The 14,993-nt window shown below is 46.5% G+C and overlaps 1 protein-coding gene across 2 annotated transcripts in view; it reads right to left on the reverse strand.

Annotated features, from left to right (window-relative positions):
• Positions 1-14,993, reverse strand: part of myripb (myosin VIIA and Rab interacting protein b) — a 73,901-nt gene that overhangs the window by 26,381 nt on the left and 32,527 nt on the right. For both annotated transcript variants that reach the window (XM_049009882.1, XM_049009883.1), the window contains one exon: positions 1,343-1,479. In XM_049009882.1, the coding sequence (XP_048865839.1) occupies positions 1,343-1,479 (137 nt within the window). The remainder of the gene's footprint in view (positions 1-1,342; positions 1,480-14,993) is intronic.

A 14,993-nucleotide genomic window follows, 5' to 3' on the forward strand; every position in this document is an offset into this window, starting at 1 on the left:
TTTACAAATGTTGGTAAACCTGACTGTATGGCTAGGTGCTTCATTTTATACACCTGTGTTAATGGGTCTGAATGAAACACATGAATTCAATGACTAAGAGGTGTGTCCCAATACTTTTGCCCATATAGTGTATAATGTATAACCCTTGACAGGTGCCATTGTAATGACATAATCAATGTTATTCACTTCACCTGCCAGTGGTTTTATGGTTATAGCTGATCGGTATATACAGGCAAATTAAAGAATATATTCAACAAATAAAGACTAATATGATGATGTGGTCCTCCACCTATTCATACTGCTTATCCAGTTACTGTGAGCTTGGAAGTCTGCCTCAAGATGCAGAGGGAACATGGCGGCGGGGAGCCAGAACGGAAAGCCAGCTAAGAAGGTTTCCAGGAGCTCAGCCGCACACTAAGGGACAGACGTGCCGTACAGTGGAAACACCAACCGGCCATGTGCAGGAAGGGGTCAAATGACAAGAACGTTAGAAGGATCTGAATCCCTGGGGATGGAATACGGCTGCAAGGAGGTGGGCAGGCAGCACCCACACTCACAGAAAAAATAAATGGGTTTGGTAAATGGGGCAAACTGAACAGGCATATGGATATCTGTTAAACAAGTGCATAGAGGGACATCAGCAAGAGTTATAGCAAGAAGGGCTGAAGTGAAGAAAACACCACTATGCAATTTAACATGCTCTTACCAGAGAACTTCACCCTCCATTGTCCCCTGTCAGCTTAGGTGATTATACCAGACCATGGAATAACATGCCAGATAATAACTGTCTGGTTATGCTCTGCTCTGAGATGCATCAGGGACTGATATCCAAAAGTGGAAACAGCAGGGTTTCACCTCCTGTCTGCCCCATACTGACACCTTCAATTTATCAAGGTTTCCATAAGTCCAGAGTAGACATAACATACAAACAGCAACTGTCCTTAAGTCCAGAGTAGACATAACATGCAAAACGTAACTGTCCTGAAGACCAGAGTAGACATAACATACAAACAGCAACTGTCCTGAAGTCCAGAGTAGACATAACATGCAAAAAACAACTGTCCTGAAGTCCAGAGTAGACATAACATGCAAACAACAACTGTCCTGAAGTCCAGAGGAGACATCACATACAAACAGCAACTGTCCTGAAGTTCAGAGTAGACATAATATTCAAAAAGCAACTGTCCTGAAGTCCAGAGTAGACATAACATGCCACAATAAAGTCACTTGAAGTTCAGAGCAGACATGTAAAAAAAAACAATCTTCTAAACTTCATGGTAGGAGCAGAAGAAGCAAAACATGAAAGAGTTAAAAAAATGAATAAAACAGGGAAAACCGCTACCTAAGAGTTCCGACAGAACCCCGCGGTCCACCACGTGCTTCCTGTACAGAGTCTTCAGTACCTTGGCGCTTCCAAACCTTTTGAATCGACTCTTGACGTTACTGTAGTACCACTCCAGAGACTGCGTCCTGAGAGCCCTGCAGATAACAAGGGAAACACAGAACCACCAGTGAAGCAAAACATTTACGTTAATTTGCATTTGATTTATTTTGCAAGTGCTTCTGTCCACAACGACGTAAGAAGTGAAGATCAGTGAGCAGGGCCAGACCAGTTGGGGTTAAGGGCCTTATTGAAGTGCCCAACAGTGACATCACTCTGCAAGCCATGAGGTTTGAACTAGCAACCTTACAAGCACAGAATCGTAAACACACTACAGCTCTGACTGAACATTCTCCAGGAGCTCCAGGGAACAGCTGTGTTTTATTGAGAGGATAAAAAGTCTGTGTAGCGGGTTAAGTGGCAGGAAACTCCTACCAATTAACCAGGCTGCCCTCAGCCACACAATAAACACGAGGTGCCTTTGCACGAGTCCCTGCAGAAATATCTGAGCATCTTTTAATGACACAAAGAGATCAGGCATGTCTCCTTCCAGTGAAGTTTTGTAACCCTGGTTTTCAAATCTGGCTATACCACAAGATCTCCACTCCACTGTTTCTCAAGCCAGTACTCAGGGACGCCCAGCAGTCCAAGGACTGGTTTGAGAAACATTGCTCTATTCTGCTTGGAAGACAGTGTTCTGGTTGCATGTCCTGAGATATGTGGCCTTCGTAACCGTTCGGATATAAACGAATCACTTCGGGAGGATCTGTAGGAGCCTAGCAATTATATACAATGTTCTCTTTTTTTATTCAAAGAAACCTCTTCTGTCAGATTTAATGTCTGGGGATGTGCTGAATTCGTTTGCAGATGCTAGGACTTGACTTCCAAGACCGAGCTGTCAGTTAGAGGCTAATTTTGCATGTTTAAATTTGCATATTTGAATTAGCGCTGGACTTGGGTGGCAGGAATAGTTAAACAAGACCGTGACTCGGGGTGGAATTTGCATATTTAGACTGTAGTGGACCAAACAGAAGGGGGTGAGGAATCAGAAAACAACCAGGAACCATAAGTCCTCAAACCTGAGACGACTCAGGAGATGGAGGAGACAGGAGTACCAGAGTCCTGACAGCTCATCCTTAAATATCCCTGAATAGCACTTGAGCATACATGCCTATCAGTCTATGCTGTGCTTCTAATGGACCTTTTGGCCATGGCTACATCTTAAATGTCTCTCAGGAAAGCTGAGAACTACTTTTAAGAGCCGGACTGGTCCTGAAGGCAGAATTAGCTGCTTTTTGTGTAAGTTTATCTGTAAGGGGGCGGGTACTGCGGTTTGAAAAAGGTAAAATAAACAGCACATACATCATTTCCATTAGATGCATCTTGTCAAAACCTCGCATGATGCAAAAAAACACGCTATTCCTTCCGGCTGAAAAATGTGCTGCTGCCCTTTCTGTCTCCCTGTATGCGTGATAAGAAGCAGGACGTGTTCGGAAAGCGGCAGGCAGAGGAAGAAAGAGAAGGAATCCGGTGCAATCCCTAAGCTCCTTGCCAGCACATCTGCCAGCTTTTTAATGCACACTCGCAGCTGTTTGGCGTGATACGGGAAGGTCACCGGAGGTCACCAAAATGGAAATCCCCCACAAGCCTCTGGGTGCTGAATGGGTGCAGCTTGCTTGACAGGTGCATAACTAGAGATTTTGGGTTCTCAAAAAATGTGTCTAATTTTACACTCATTGTAAATATTCAGGGGCTCATACACAAGGGGCCTTATATAAGTGCTGGGTCCCCTGAATCTGTCAGGGTATCAATACCTCTACTGCACCCTGGTGGTGGATGACAGGTAGAGCGACAGTGAAGAGCCAGTAACCGTGACAGTGTTTGCTTTCTTCCCAATTCCTCTGATTTGTTTCTTATTCATAACACTTAATAGTTTCTGATCTTCAATCGAATTTGGGATGATACACAGGACAACCTGATTAAACACAACACACTGTTTTTAAATGGCAATTTTTTTCACAGAAGGACAGAAATTCACCAACACCCATGTCACCCATATGACAGAGTAATTGCCCCCTTAGTCACTCAATAAATCAATGAACCAAATCAAATTAATAATGGGTTAAATTAAACTAGACACGCCCATACTTGATTGCTGCCAGCCCTGTTGAATATACACATCACTGAAATAGAACAATTACAGCAACAAGCTGGATAAGGGGTCTTAACAAGCAGGGGGGGGGGGTTCATCTGTGGCTGGCTGCCTTTCCTCCCTGCCCATTTGCAGATCAAAACGAACCGTAAATAAAATATGTATGATAAGTAAAATGCATTCTGTGGGGCTGCTAATTCTGCACATCCTCTGACATTAACATAATTAACTTTCTGCATCTCGTACTGAACCTGGAACGTTCCTGTTGGGGCAGACCCAAATGGGAAAGCGGGGGGTGGGTGGGATCACAGGCATCATTCCGCTGAGAAAAATGAATTCTTCTCAGAATTATTTTCAAAATTCTTCTCAGATTTTGCCGGAAATGAAGCAGGAAAACATCAGTACGCCATTCCTTGTGCACCGAGGGCCAATTGTACTGTTTTAATAACTCAGAACTGAGACGTTGTTCCCCATGAGATAATGCAGTGATGCTACCCTAGACTGAGCCCTGTTGGTTTATTACTGCAGAGTCCCGGCTGCCATCATTATTACTGCATTTGAAGGTGAGCGATGCTAACAGGAACAAAGCAGACGTGTAGTTATAGCCAGTTATTCTCAGGACCATCAACATGCCCTAGCTTACACTGCGAAAGCTCCACCATCCCACATCATTCCCATATAAGGGCGCTCCCTGTACCTTGACAACTACAGATCTCCATAGTGACAGCGTTCTGGAACCCCCACTTCTATAGAGATCTTAGTCCAGTAATTGCTCCACCCATTGCCTGCCTTGTATTGTCTATATACCTTTAAGTCCCATCCCCAATACCTGCTTACAACCATTGCACCACCCCCTCCATCTCAGCACTGACCTAAGCCCGACCCCTGGTCCTCCTGGGTGCCCTACATGATCTGCACTTGAACCTAAATACATACACACATAAATAAAAAAAAATCTCTTGAATTGGTGAGTGATCGGGGGTGGGGGGCATTCCAGGGCCCAATCAGCTTACAGCTGGGGCCAGTGTCCCTGTGGTCCCGCCGCTGGTCACATGACTGAGGGAACACTGACAGAAGCTCAGAAGCAGGAGAGGAGTGACAGCATGACAGCTGGGGATTTTGGCCCTCAGGCAGCGTACAGGAAGCCCCACCGCTGAAGGATGGATCAGCTGCCCTCCATTATACCAGCAATATGACACAGAACACAGAAAGAGGAAGAAAAAACCCAGTGTCAGCTGATCGTTCCGAAAACGCACACACTCCCCCGCTAAGGAGAGTCACGACCCAGGAGCTCCCACTGGGGCGGCTCGGCCTGCACACACATCCAGCGGGAGGGTTCAGCGGACAGAACGCAGGTAAACAGGAAGGCAGGACCGGCGCGGAGCTGTCCACCCGCCCCAGGGATGAAAGCTCAAAGGACATGGCCTCCATGTTCTCTATGGGCAGCAGATGGAAGAATCTGCAGACAACACAAGCTGTCGGCCTAACCTTCAGGGAGACAACTGTCTGCGACACACACACACACACACACACAGTAATGCACAGCAACACACAAACACCAATGCAGATTCCCTCTCACACACATAAATGTACATACCATGGGTGTATACTAGGGCGAGGTCACATGGGCACTGGCCCCAGCTAAATACTGATTGGCTCCCAGAATCCCTGCCCCCCCCGTCACTCACAGATTCGATATATATCATTGGCTTATGATAAGGTTGGCCCCTCTGTATGAATTATGGACCCTCTTATGCTCCCCAGCAAAAAAAAAAAAATGTTGGAATCGCTCTTGATACTAACACATTCAGAAAGACAGACACACTCCCTCTCTGACACACACATACAGAATGTCAGAGAGCTCATGCCATTAGTCTGTTAAAAACAGCAATGTCTATTTATCTAGGCGTCAGGCTACCGCTGGACACACTGCTGTTTGAAAATGTCACAGGCCGCAGGGAACGGCGACGGGAAAACAGCGCCGGAAAGTTCCGACAAATGAGTCACGCTGAAGAAGCGGAACTTATTTTTATAGGAAACAGACCTCAATCTGTCCATATCGCCATATTCAGCTGTAAGGGACAGAAAATGGCAAACAGAGATTATCATACCACCTTTCACACCATGTTTGCAGCAGCCCAAACGGGGGTGCCATCCCACCGTAACGGGCCACTGCTGCTTTGGCCGTTTGGGGTGAAGGTACCAAAGTCCAAGCTTGGGTGGGAGGTCACTAGCATTTTTGTCCCCCAAGTTATATTCATAGGTGACTGCACAGGTGACGCCACCTAATGGCGGGGAATGATATTGCGCAGTCACCACCAAAGATCCTCACTGCAAAATGACAGTCAGCTTGTACAGTATGTTCCCTGAGCGCCTCCAGATAAGGAGAAACATGGCGAAAGGCCAAGCTGCGGTCACTCATGAATGCCGAGGTGGGACACCAATTCCCTCGGACAAGCAAGCAGAACAGCCACAATACGGCTAAGGCTCACACCGCAGCGGGAGTTACACCAAAGAAGGTGATGTCAGCAAAAGGACACTCACTGACCAGACTGGTCCGTACTCTCAACAAGAGCAAACCGTAATATGCAGCTCTGAAGGTATTCAGCCACGGCGAATCATGCCGGGATGGTTATGGACTGGTTACATGTGTTAACCTCCATTCGGCCTAACCCACCTCACAGTGCAGTTACTAACAGCCCCATCTTTGCACGCTGCCCCCTAGTGGCGACGCTGTAATTACTCATTACAATTTTCATTTCCCCTGGTGGCTGCCTTGGGGAGATGTGTGCACTCTGCAGTCTTTAACAAACCTGCATGGTAGCCATAGGGGGAAGATGGGGAGAGGTAGGGGGGGGGACTCAACAGGACTCAACGGGAACACACCACACAACACTTAAATCCATTTGAACTTCATCTGGGATGCAAGGCAGAAACTGGCCAGCAGGGTGCGCAGTAGATAAGAAGCCTTTGAGAAGGCTGCGCCCTTGAGCTGGATACCCAGTAAACAAGGTATATAAGGGAAGTAAAATACGGTAAGCTAAGTGCGAGGCAGGTGAAAAAGCACATGCTGAGAGACTGAAGTAAGAGATGAATCGCTGGTAGATGCCATATTTCAGAAACCCCTGTTCTAGAGATCTGAGAGCCTTTGTTGTTGCACCTGCGCTCCAAAACCAGCGAGAGACTCGTGAATCCCCACCGAGAAAATTACGTGTAAGTCTCTCGTTCCGGAAGAAGCTGGTTCTTCTCTACTCTCATCACATTTTCAATAATGCAGAAGTAACGGAAAGTATGCGGCAGACTCAGAAACACGGTAGTGTTTCTGTATGGTTTATTTACTCTAGCGAAAAGCTTTTCGATTTGGAGCCTGCCGTGGTAGCTTACATAAGAGTGGAACATCGAAACAAGTTTCAAACACTACATTTTTCATGACCCTCTGGCAATAGGCTCTGCCCATAAGCTCCACCCTTTATTCAATTCAATTCTATTTTACTTGTATAGCACATTTTCATTTCATTGTCTCACATTACATTGCCCCTCTGCAAAATGGTAAATGGACTGCATTTATATAGTGCATTTCTACTCCTATGAGTACTCAAGATGCTTTACATTTCATGCCTTGCATTCACCCATTCATACACTGGTGGTGGAGGCTGCCATGCAAGGCGCCAACCTGCTCACCAGGAGCAATTAGAGGTTGATGGGGTAGGGGGGAACCAAGGCTTGAACCTGCAACCCTCCAGTTGTCAAATGATAAGCACTACCCCCTGCGCCACCATCTTCCCCCCACCATCTGCCCCCAAAAACCAGTGAGATGTTTGCATGTGGCTTTTCAGAGCACATGAGTCTAGAGTTTAGAGTTTCAGAGAAGGTAAGCAACAGTGAAGAAGAACAATCAGACAGAAGACCGATCCAGCACCACGACAGCAGCTCCTGCTGAACACTGCCTGAAGCTCAGGGCCCTTCAGAAGGGAAGGGATGAGACAGGAAGGGAGGGGAAGGATAGGAAGGAAGGATGGGGAAGCTAAGAGAATGGAAGGAAGGGAGGGGAAGGATAGGGAGGGCACTGGAAGGGATGGGAAGGAAGGTAGGAAGGAAGGAAGGATGGGGAAGCTAAGAGAAAGGAAGGAAGGGAGGATGGAACAAAGGAAGAGAGGAAGAAAGGCAGGGGAAGTAAAGGAAAGGGAAGCAAAGGCTTCCATGTGATCTTTCTGTCCATTGCTATACATACAGTAGCGGTATCTTTGGGGGCGGAGATGCTAAGAACAAAGCGTGGTCGCGCTCATCACCGCCAACATCGGCTCCCTGCACTTGTACACTTCAGAAGTTGTGATGGGGGCCTCTGTCCACCGAAGCAACTAATGACAAGGTGCCGGTCGAGATGAGCAGATGTCTGCTTGGCAGCTCAAATGGGCTGTGTAAAGCGTAAAGTTCCTCTCTGGTTTCAAAGTCTGTGGGGTTCAGCAAGACAGGAAGGACGTAACGGAGGGCGTGGGGAGCCGCACACTGAATCAAACCGCTGCTCCTGCATGAAGGGGAGCAGCAGCATTCACGTGGGGATTGCGCCACCTATTGGCCATAAACGTTTCTTATTCAGGAGATGCTTAAGCAACATGTTCTACTAGCCAATGAGCCGGTACAATCTCCTGACTCTATTCTTTAGCTATTTATTAGATTTTGAATTTTCTAAGGGGGTTTGAGGGGGGGCTGAAGTGACTTTGGGGAGGGCCTCAAAAACAACATACCTCCCCCTGACAGCGGGAGACACCCCCACTGAGTGACACCTCGACATATTAGTGCTGCTCTGTTCCTATGGACAGTGGGGGGGGGGGGTGTCTCTGAATCATTCTGCAATGAGAAACTACTATTTTGTAAAATTCCACCAAAAATAAATGTCTATACAGTGGAACCACTGAAATGATCACTATAGACCGTTCTATGGCGTAAAGATGCTTGTTTGATTGTCACGCAGATTCTTTACTCAGCCCCGATGTTATTAACAGGTGCCCCGCTGGGACGACAGAGCCTAATAAAAATGCCCGAGCTTAATGAACACATTCACATAGAATGTTACAATAACAGAGATGTCCCTGCACTCTAAATCACGTGATCAGTGGACAACACACCCTCATGCCAAACAATGGTTACCACGACCTGACATCCAAAGGAATGCTATTGCATATGGCAATATTGCAATTTCACCATTTTATTTGTTTTATATTTATGTTCATATATATAACCTCCCCTGTGATACAGTCACTGTGTGTGTTCAATTTAATTTGGTCTGCATTGTGTCTTGTACGTCAAGTGCCTGTATTAAAACAAGGAAAGAAACACTATCCACAGCACATAGTGCTGACTAAGTTACCTGAACAATATATGCAGGCGTGTACCTTAAAAATGCAAAAATTGCACCATATATATATATATAAAAGCCTCAGTCAATAATGTTGTTCCATTGTAAGCAACAAGAAGAAAAAAAAGTAGGTTAACCTGGTCATTATATTTATTCATTTATTCATAAATCATGAGGTTAATATAGATAATGCTGATGTTAATATGGACCTAATCCATAACACAGTTTCATAATGTGCAAAGGAGGGTCCCTGCTCTGTCTCTCTGTGCCTGAAAAAGGTTGAAGACCCCTGCTGTCAAGCATCAGTTAGATCAAGGCGGCTCTCCTACATAACTCCCCAGAGGTACGAACCTGACAACATTAGCTTCAGTAAGCAGACAGTCACATGACTGTTTGGACCAATCACACCCCATTAGTTCATCAACGGATTAACTCACCAGCAAGACAAAACGAATGACACTGGTGATGCCAAAGTGGACTTTGCTACTGTCATATCCAAAAATGAGCACCTCTGGGCACGAGTACAGAGGCAAGACTGATTCCGGAGACTGATCTATAAAACTACATAAAGAATCTGGCGAAACTAAAATCATCAAAATGAATCTTATCTGGTACATAATTTACAGCAGATGGACTATGATCCACGGGCATTAGGCTCCACCCTCAAGCTCCACCCTCAAGGCCACTGATTTCCAGTAGATGTATGTGCATGGTTTTCCAGAGAAACTGCATGGGTGTAGGCTCAAAGTTTCATAGAAGGTAAGTGACAATGGAGGAGAGCAAGCAATACGGAAGGCAGGACCAGCACCATGGACAGCAGCTTCTGCTGCTCAGTACCTCAAGCTCAGAGCCCTTCAGAAGGGAAGGGAGGGAAGGAAGGAAGGAAGGGCAAGTAAAGGGAAGGGAAGGGAAATGAAGAGAGGGAAATAAGAGGGGAAGGAAGGAAGGAAGGAAGGAAAGAAGGAAGGAAGGAAAAGGATGGGAAGGAACGAGACGAGAATGAAAGGAAAGGCAAGAAAGGGAAATGGAAAGGAAGAAAGGAAGGAAGGGCAAGTAAAGAGAAGGGAAGGGAAATGAAGAGCGGGAAATAAGAGGGGAAGGAAGGAAGGAAGGAAGGAAGGAAAGAGAACGGAAGGGAAATGAAGAGAGGGAAATGAGAGGGGAAGGAAGAAAGGAAGGAAGGGCAAGTAAAGAGAAGGGAAGGGAAATGAAGAGAGGGAAATAAGAGGGGAAGGAAGGAAGGAAGGAAGGAAGGAAGGAAGGAAAGAGAACGGAAGGGAAATGAAGAGAGGGAAATGAGAGGGGAAGGAAGAAAGGAAGGAAGGGCAAGTAAAGAGAAGGGAAGGGAAATGAAGAGAGGGAAATGAGAGGGGAAGGAAGGAAGGAAGGGCAAGTAAAGGGAAGGGAAGGGAAATGAAGAGAGGGAAATAAGAGGGGAAGGAAGGAAGGAAGGAAGGAAGGAAAGAGAACGGAAGGGAAATGAAGAGAGGGAAATGAGAGGGGAAGGAAGAAAGGAAGGAAGGGCAAGTAAAGAGAAGGGAAGGGAAATGAAGAGAGGGAAATGAGAGGGGAAGGAAGGAAGGAAGGGCAAGTAAAGGGAAGGGAAATGAAGAGAGGGAAATAAGAGGGGAAGGAAGGAAGGAAGGAAGGAAGGAAGGAAGGAAAGAGAAGGGAAGGGAAATGAAGAGAGGGAAATGAGAGGGGAAGGAAGGAAGGAAGGGCAAGTAAAGGGCAGGGAAGGGAAATGAAGAGAGGGAAATGAGAGGGGAAGGAAGGAAGGAAGGGCAAGTAAAGGGAAGGGAAATGAAGAGAGGGAAATAAGAGGGGAAGGAAGGAAGGAAGGAAGGAAGGAAAGAGAAGGGAAGGGAAATGAAGAGAGGGAAATGAGAGGGGAAGGAAGGAAGGGCAAGTAAAGAGAAGGGAAGGGAAATGAAGAGAGGGAAATGAGAGGGGAAGGAAGGAAGGAAGGGCAAGTAAAGGGCAGGGAAGGGAAATGAAGAGAGGGAAATAAGAGGGGAAGGAAGGAAGGAAGGAAGGGCAAGTAAAGGGCAGGGAAGGGAAATGAAGAGAGGGAAATAAGAGGGGAAGGAAGGAAGGAAGGAAAGAAGGAAGGAAGGAAAAGGATGGGAAGGAAAGAAGGAAGGAAAAGGATGGGAAGGAACGAGACGAGAATGAAAGGAAAGGCAAGAAAAGGAAATGGAAAGGAAGGAAGGAAGGAAGGAAGGAAGGAAGGGGAAACAAAGGAGATGGAAGGGAAGCGAAGAGAGTGTAATAAGAGGGAAAGGAAGGAAGGTAGGAAGGAAGGAAGATAAGGAAAAGGGAGGTAAGGGAAGGAATGGGAAAAGAAGAAAAGGGAAGGGGAGGAAAAAAAGAAAAGGAATGAAAGGGAAGGAAAGGGATGAGAAGGGAAGAGAAGGAAGGAGGAGAGGAGAGGAGGGAAAGGAAGCAGTCAACAAAGTTGCAGATTATTTGAAGCCATATGTAAATGTGTGCACACATTAGAACATGACTAAACACCAGGGCTGCGTGAGATAAACCACATATGATATTTATCCTCCAGGTGACACCACTTACCGTCAGGGGTGTGAAGCCACAGTGTAATTTTGCATATTGCCTGTACAATTACAATGTATATTACCAAAGGACAAGGGCACTCAAGGGTGATCAATTTTCCTTAAACTAGGGACAATGCGTGATGACATAAGGAACGGAGAGCTAAACACCAGGGTTGTGAGGCCTTAATATCACTTTCTGCAGGGTTCCCTTTGAATAGTTTTGCTCTCAATGGTAAACCTGGCATTTTGTCAATTTTCACAGCTTCTCTACAGACCCCTCTGCAAGCACTCTACAGACCACCAGGGGGTGCTATAGCCTATTCATCCACTAGTCCACTATACTTTCTGAGCCATTATCAGCAGCCTTCCAGGCAAATGCCTTCAGCTCTTGGGTTCGGAGTCAGTGTTTCCTAACCACGATTCCACTTGTTGGCTTCGTTCACATCAAAGCAGGCATCAGGGTCACTAAGTAACTAGAGTGTATGTTCGGTGGGGGGGGGGGGGGGGGGGGCGTGCGGGCTAGGCTGAAACAGCCAAACTGCTGCAGCTTTTAAAAAACCCAGAGAAACGGTGAGTGAAAAAATCCCTGACACCAGAAGGCAAGTTAAACCCACAGATTAGAAAGAGCGAGAAGGGGCTTCTCCATGTGGCCTGTTGCAGCATTAGCTACAGTAGGCAGTTAGTCATATGACTGTTTGAGCCAATCACCAATTCCCCAGCCGGGTGCCTGTAATGAATTGTAAAGCCCCAATGCAGCTTCAGATATCACTCCAATTCCGAATCGAAATCACCTTTTATCCCTGTGTTACTTTCAACCCATGCAAATGCTTGGTTCGAGTGGTAAACGCCGCCAGCCCTTCCACTACCCTAAGAAGAACGATCATTATCATTCATTCATATCCTTCATGACTAATCCAAAAAAGGATTAAAAAGGAGAAAAAAGAGAAAGCTTCCAGTATTCCTGCGATTAATGGCTGTTTGACAGAACAAGGCTCTCCACTCCCCCACTCCCCCACTCCCCCCTCCCCCCATCTCTCGCTCCCTTTCCATCTCCTCCCACCGATTTCTTCAAAGCCTGCCCCGTCGCGGGTGAAGTGAGCGGCAAATGGAAGCCGCAGAGCCGTGGGTGTGCGGTTGATTGAAGGCTGGGGGCCTCTGAAGGAGGCCGCGACCCGCGACCCGCACTGGAGACCAGTGCCGTCCTGTGCATCACTAACCGCAGGCGTCACAAAAAAAAATCGGGCCGCTAAATGGTCTGCAGAGATGCATCTGGATGCATGGATCTTCACTGGAACCTGCAACAGAGGCCCAGACCCCATCAGCATTATGGTGTGGGGTCTGACCTGTCCCATGGTGGAATCCCACAATGCACTGCAAAGTGCATACATGTGCCTTTCAGTAAACGATCACAAGCACACGACAAGCACCAGAACCCTCAAGGGCCCCACGAGGGACACACAAAATCCAAGACAGGAGCCGCTACTTTGGAGCAGAGCCTTGACAATTCGACCGGACGACAATTTTATTCGAATGGGTGGAAGGGAAATATTCTGCAGCGCTGACTTTACAACCTATTTCATCTTCAGCTTTAATGGCATGAGCAGGCTGTACACTGAAGTACGTAGGATTCATCCTCAGGCACAAAGCATGCTGCCCCCTACTGGTCTAACCCTAACCCCCCAATGGCATGACGACATACCACCAGAAATCCATGTTACATGCATCTCCAGAAATGCATTATGTAGGAACCGGCTTTGTTAGCTAAGCCTGGAAAGGATTTGTGCAACAGGGGTGGGGGGTCTGCTGTTTCTGTCCCCTCCCCCCCCCCCCCCCCCCACCAGATGTTTCAAAAACTAAATAAATAGCTAGTAAGTAGGATCAGGAGTACATAGCCAGCTAGCTTCACCAGAAAATGCTGCTTCAGCATCTCCTAAATAAGGAAGATGTTTATTTCATATTTAATGCAGTGACTGTTTGTGGCCAACAGGGGGCCTCATTCCTGGATGTCAGGCATCCGTTACAGGGACTCCTTATGAATCTTAATCATGGTTCAAAAAAAGCTGACCCTGCATTTTCCACTCAGAGGAAAATGACTCCTTGTAAAAGTTACTTTCAGTGCTCTGTTGGAGTGAGATGATATAAACTGCATTAGTGTCAGCTGATGCAAAGTTTGTTTTTGTACCTATTTGCGTGTTTGACAGCTTTTCTGTGTTGTCGGAACCCATTTTCCGCAAAAATAAATTCAGATAGCTCTGACAATAGCATTAAAACGTGCTGTCAGGTTAACTCATGGTAATGTAAACAGCTGGAGCCTTTGACAGACCTGTTTCCCACAATCCTCGACGTTTCTGATGCGCGTTACCACAGTTTTGAAAGAAATCAACGTGACAGAGCTGAAAACCACGAACAAATGACAGCTTAATCTCCACACTACTCCGTTACTTGTGATCCCATAAAGACAAGCTCCCAGCATTCCTTGTGGGGGAAAATACCGGAAAAAACGACTCACCTCTCTGAACCGAACGCTCAACAAGTCGTGACACCTTCATGGGATAAGAGGCTGAAATATGCAGCCTGACATTGGCCTATTAGGCACCGTCATCTTGCTCTATATTAAAAAAATTTATGAACATTTTTCCAAGAGTCACATTTGTATCTGAGGCCAAGTCCCAGGATGGGGCAAAAGTACAAGTTATGATTCCAGCTGCTCACATAGAGACATAAGTGCTTCGCTGAGCATTTAAACCTCACTAGAAATAAGCTGGTTCTGTAAACCGCCACGCCCCCTGCTGTCATCTGAGGGAACTGTTATTTGAAAGAGATGCAAAGGAAAGCCCGTGCTGCTCTGATAAATGGAACAGATGTTTGATCATAATAAGAAGGAGCGTCTGTCTGCAAGTCGGATTTGCAGACGCGTCAGACCCACACGCACCTGCTCCATCTGACACGAATGGCAGGGGAGCCAATTAGTGTGATTCTATAGACACACAGTCACGCCCGTGATACAGGGGTTTCCCAGGTTTTTGCCGATCCGTGGGAGGTTTTCCGCTCCCCTCCACACTGAAGCCGTGCTGTGGACCGTAAGCTGCCTCCGTTCAGATCCTCCACCTGAGTGCGGGATCCCAGCCTGATGGCTTCATGCAGAAGCCTGGACCCCACCCACGTCCACATGCTTAAACACACACAGACACAGAAATGCAGGAGCACATGTACATACGTGCACACGTACAAGCATGTTTGTACTGCTTGTCATCCCATCAAGTCATACATGCATGCTCATACGCATACACAGACATACACACTAACACACAAAATTAGCATGAATGTATATTGTACGTGCCTGTGTACACACACACACACAGACATGCAGTATGTATAAATGTGTGCACACATTAGCACATGCATATAAACATACATGTACTCACATAAACACACACATGTACAAACACACACACATCTATAACACACACACACGCCCTCATATAAACATACATGAATAAACACACACATGTATAAATATAGACATGCACGCACACACTCATGAACTGA

This window comes from Brienomyrus brachyistius, chromosome 4, assembly GCF_023856365.1.
Source record: "Brienomyrus brachyistius isolate T26 chromosome 4, BBRACH_0.4, whole genome shotgun sequence".
NCBI classification, from domain to species: domain Eukaryota; kingdom Metazoa; phylum Chordata; class Actinopteri; order Osteoglossiformes; family Mormyridae; genus Brienomyrus; species Brienomyrus brachyistius.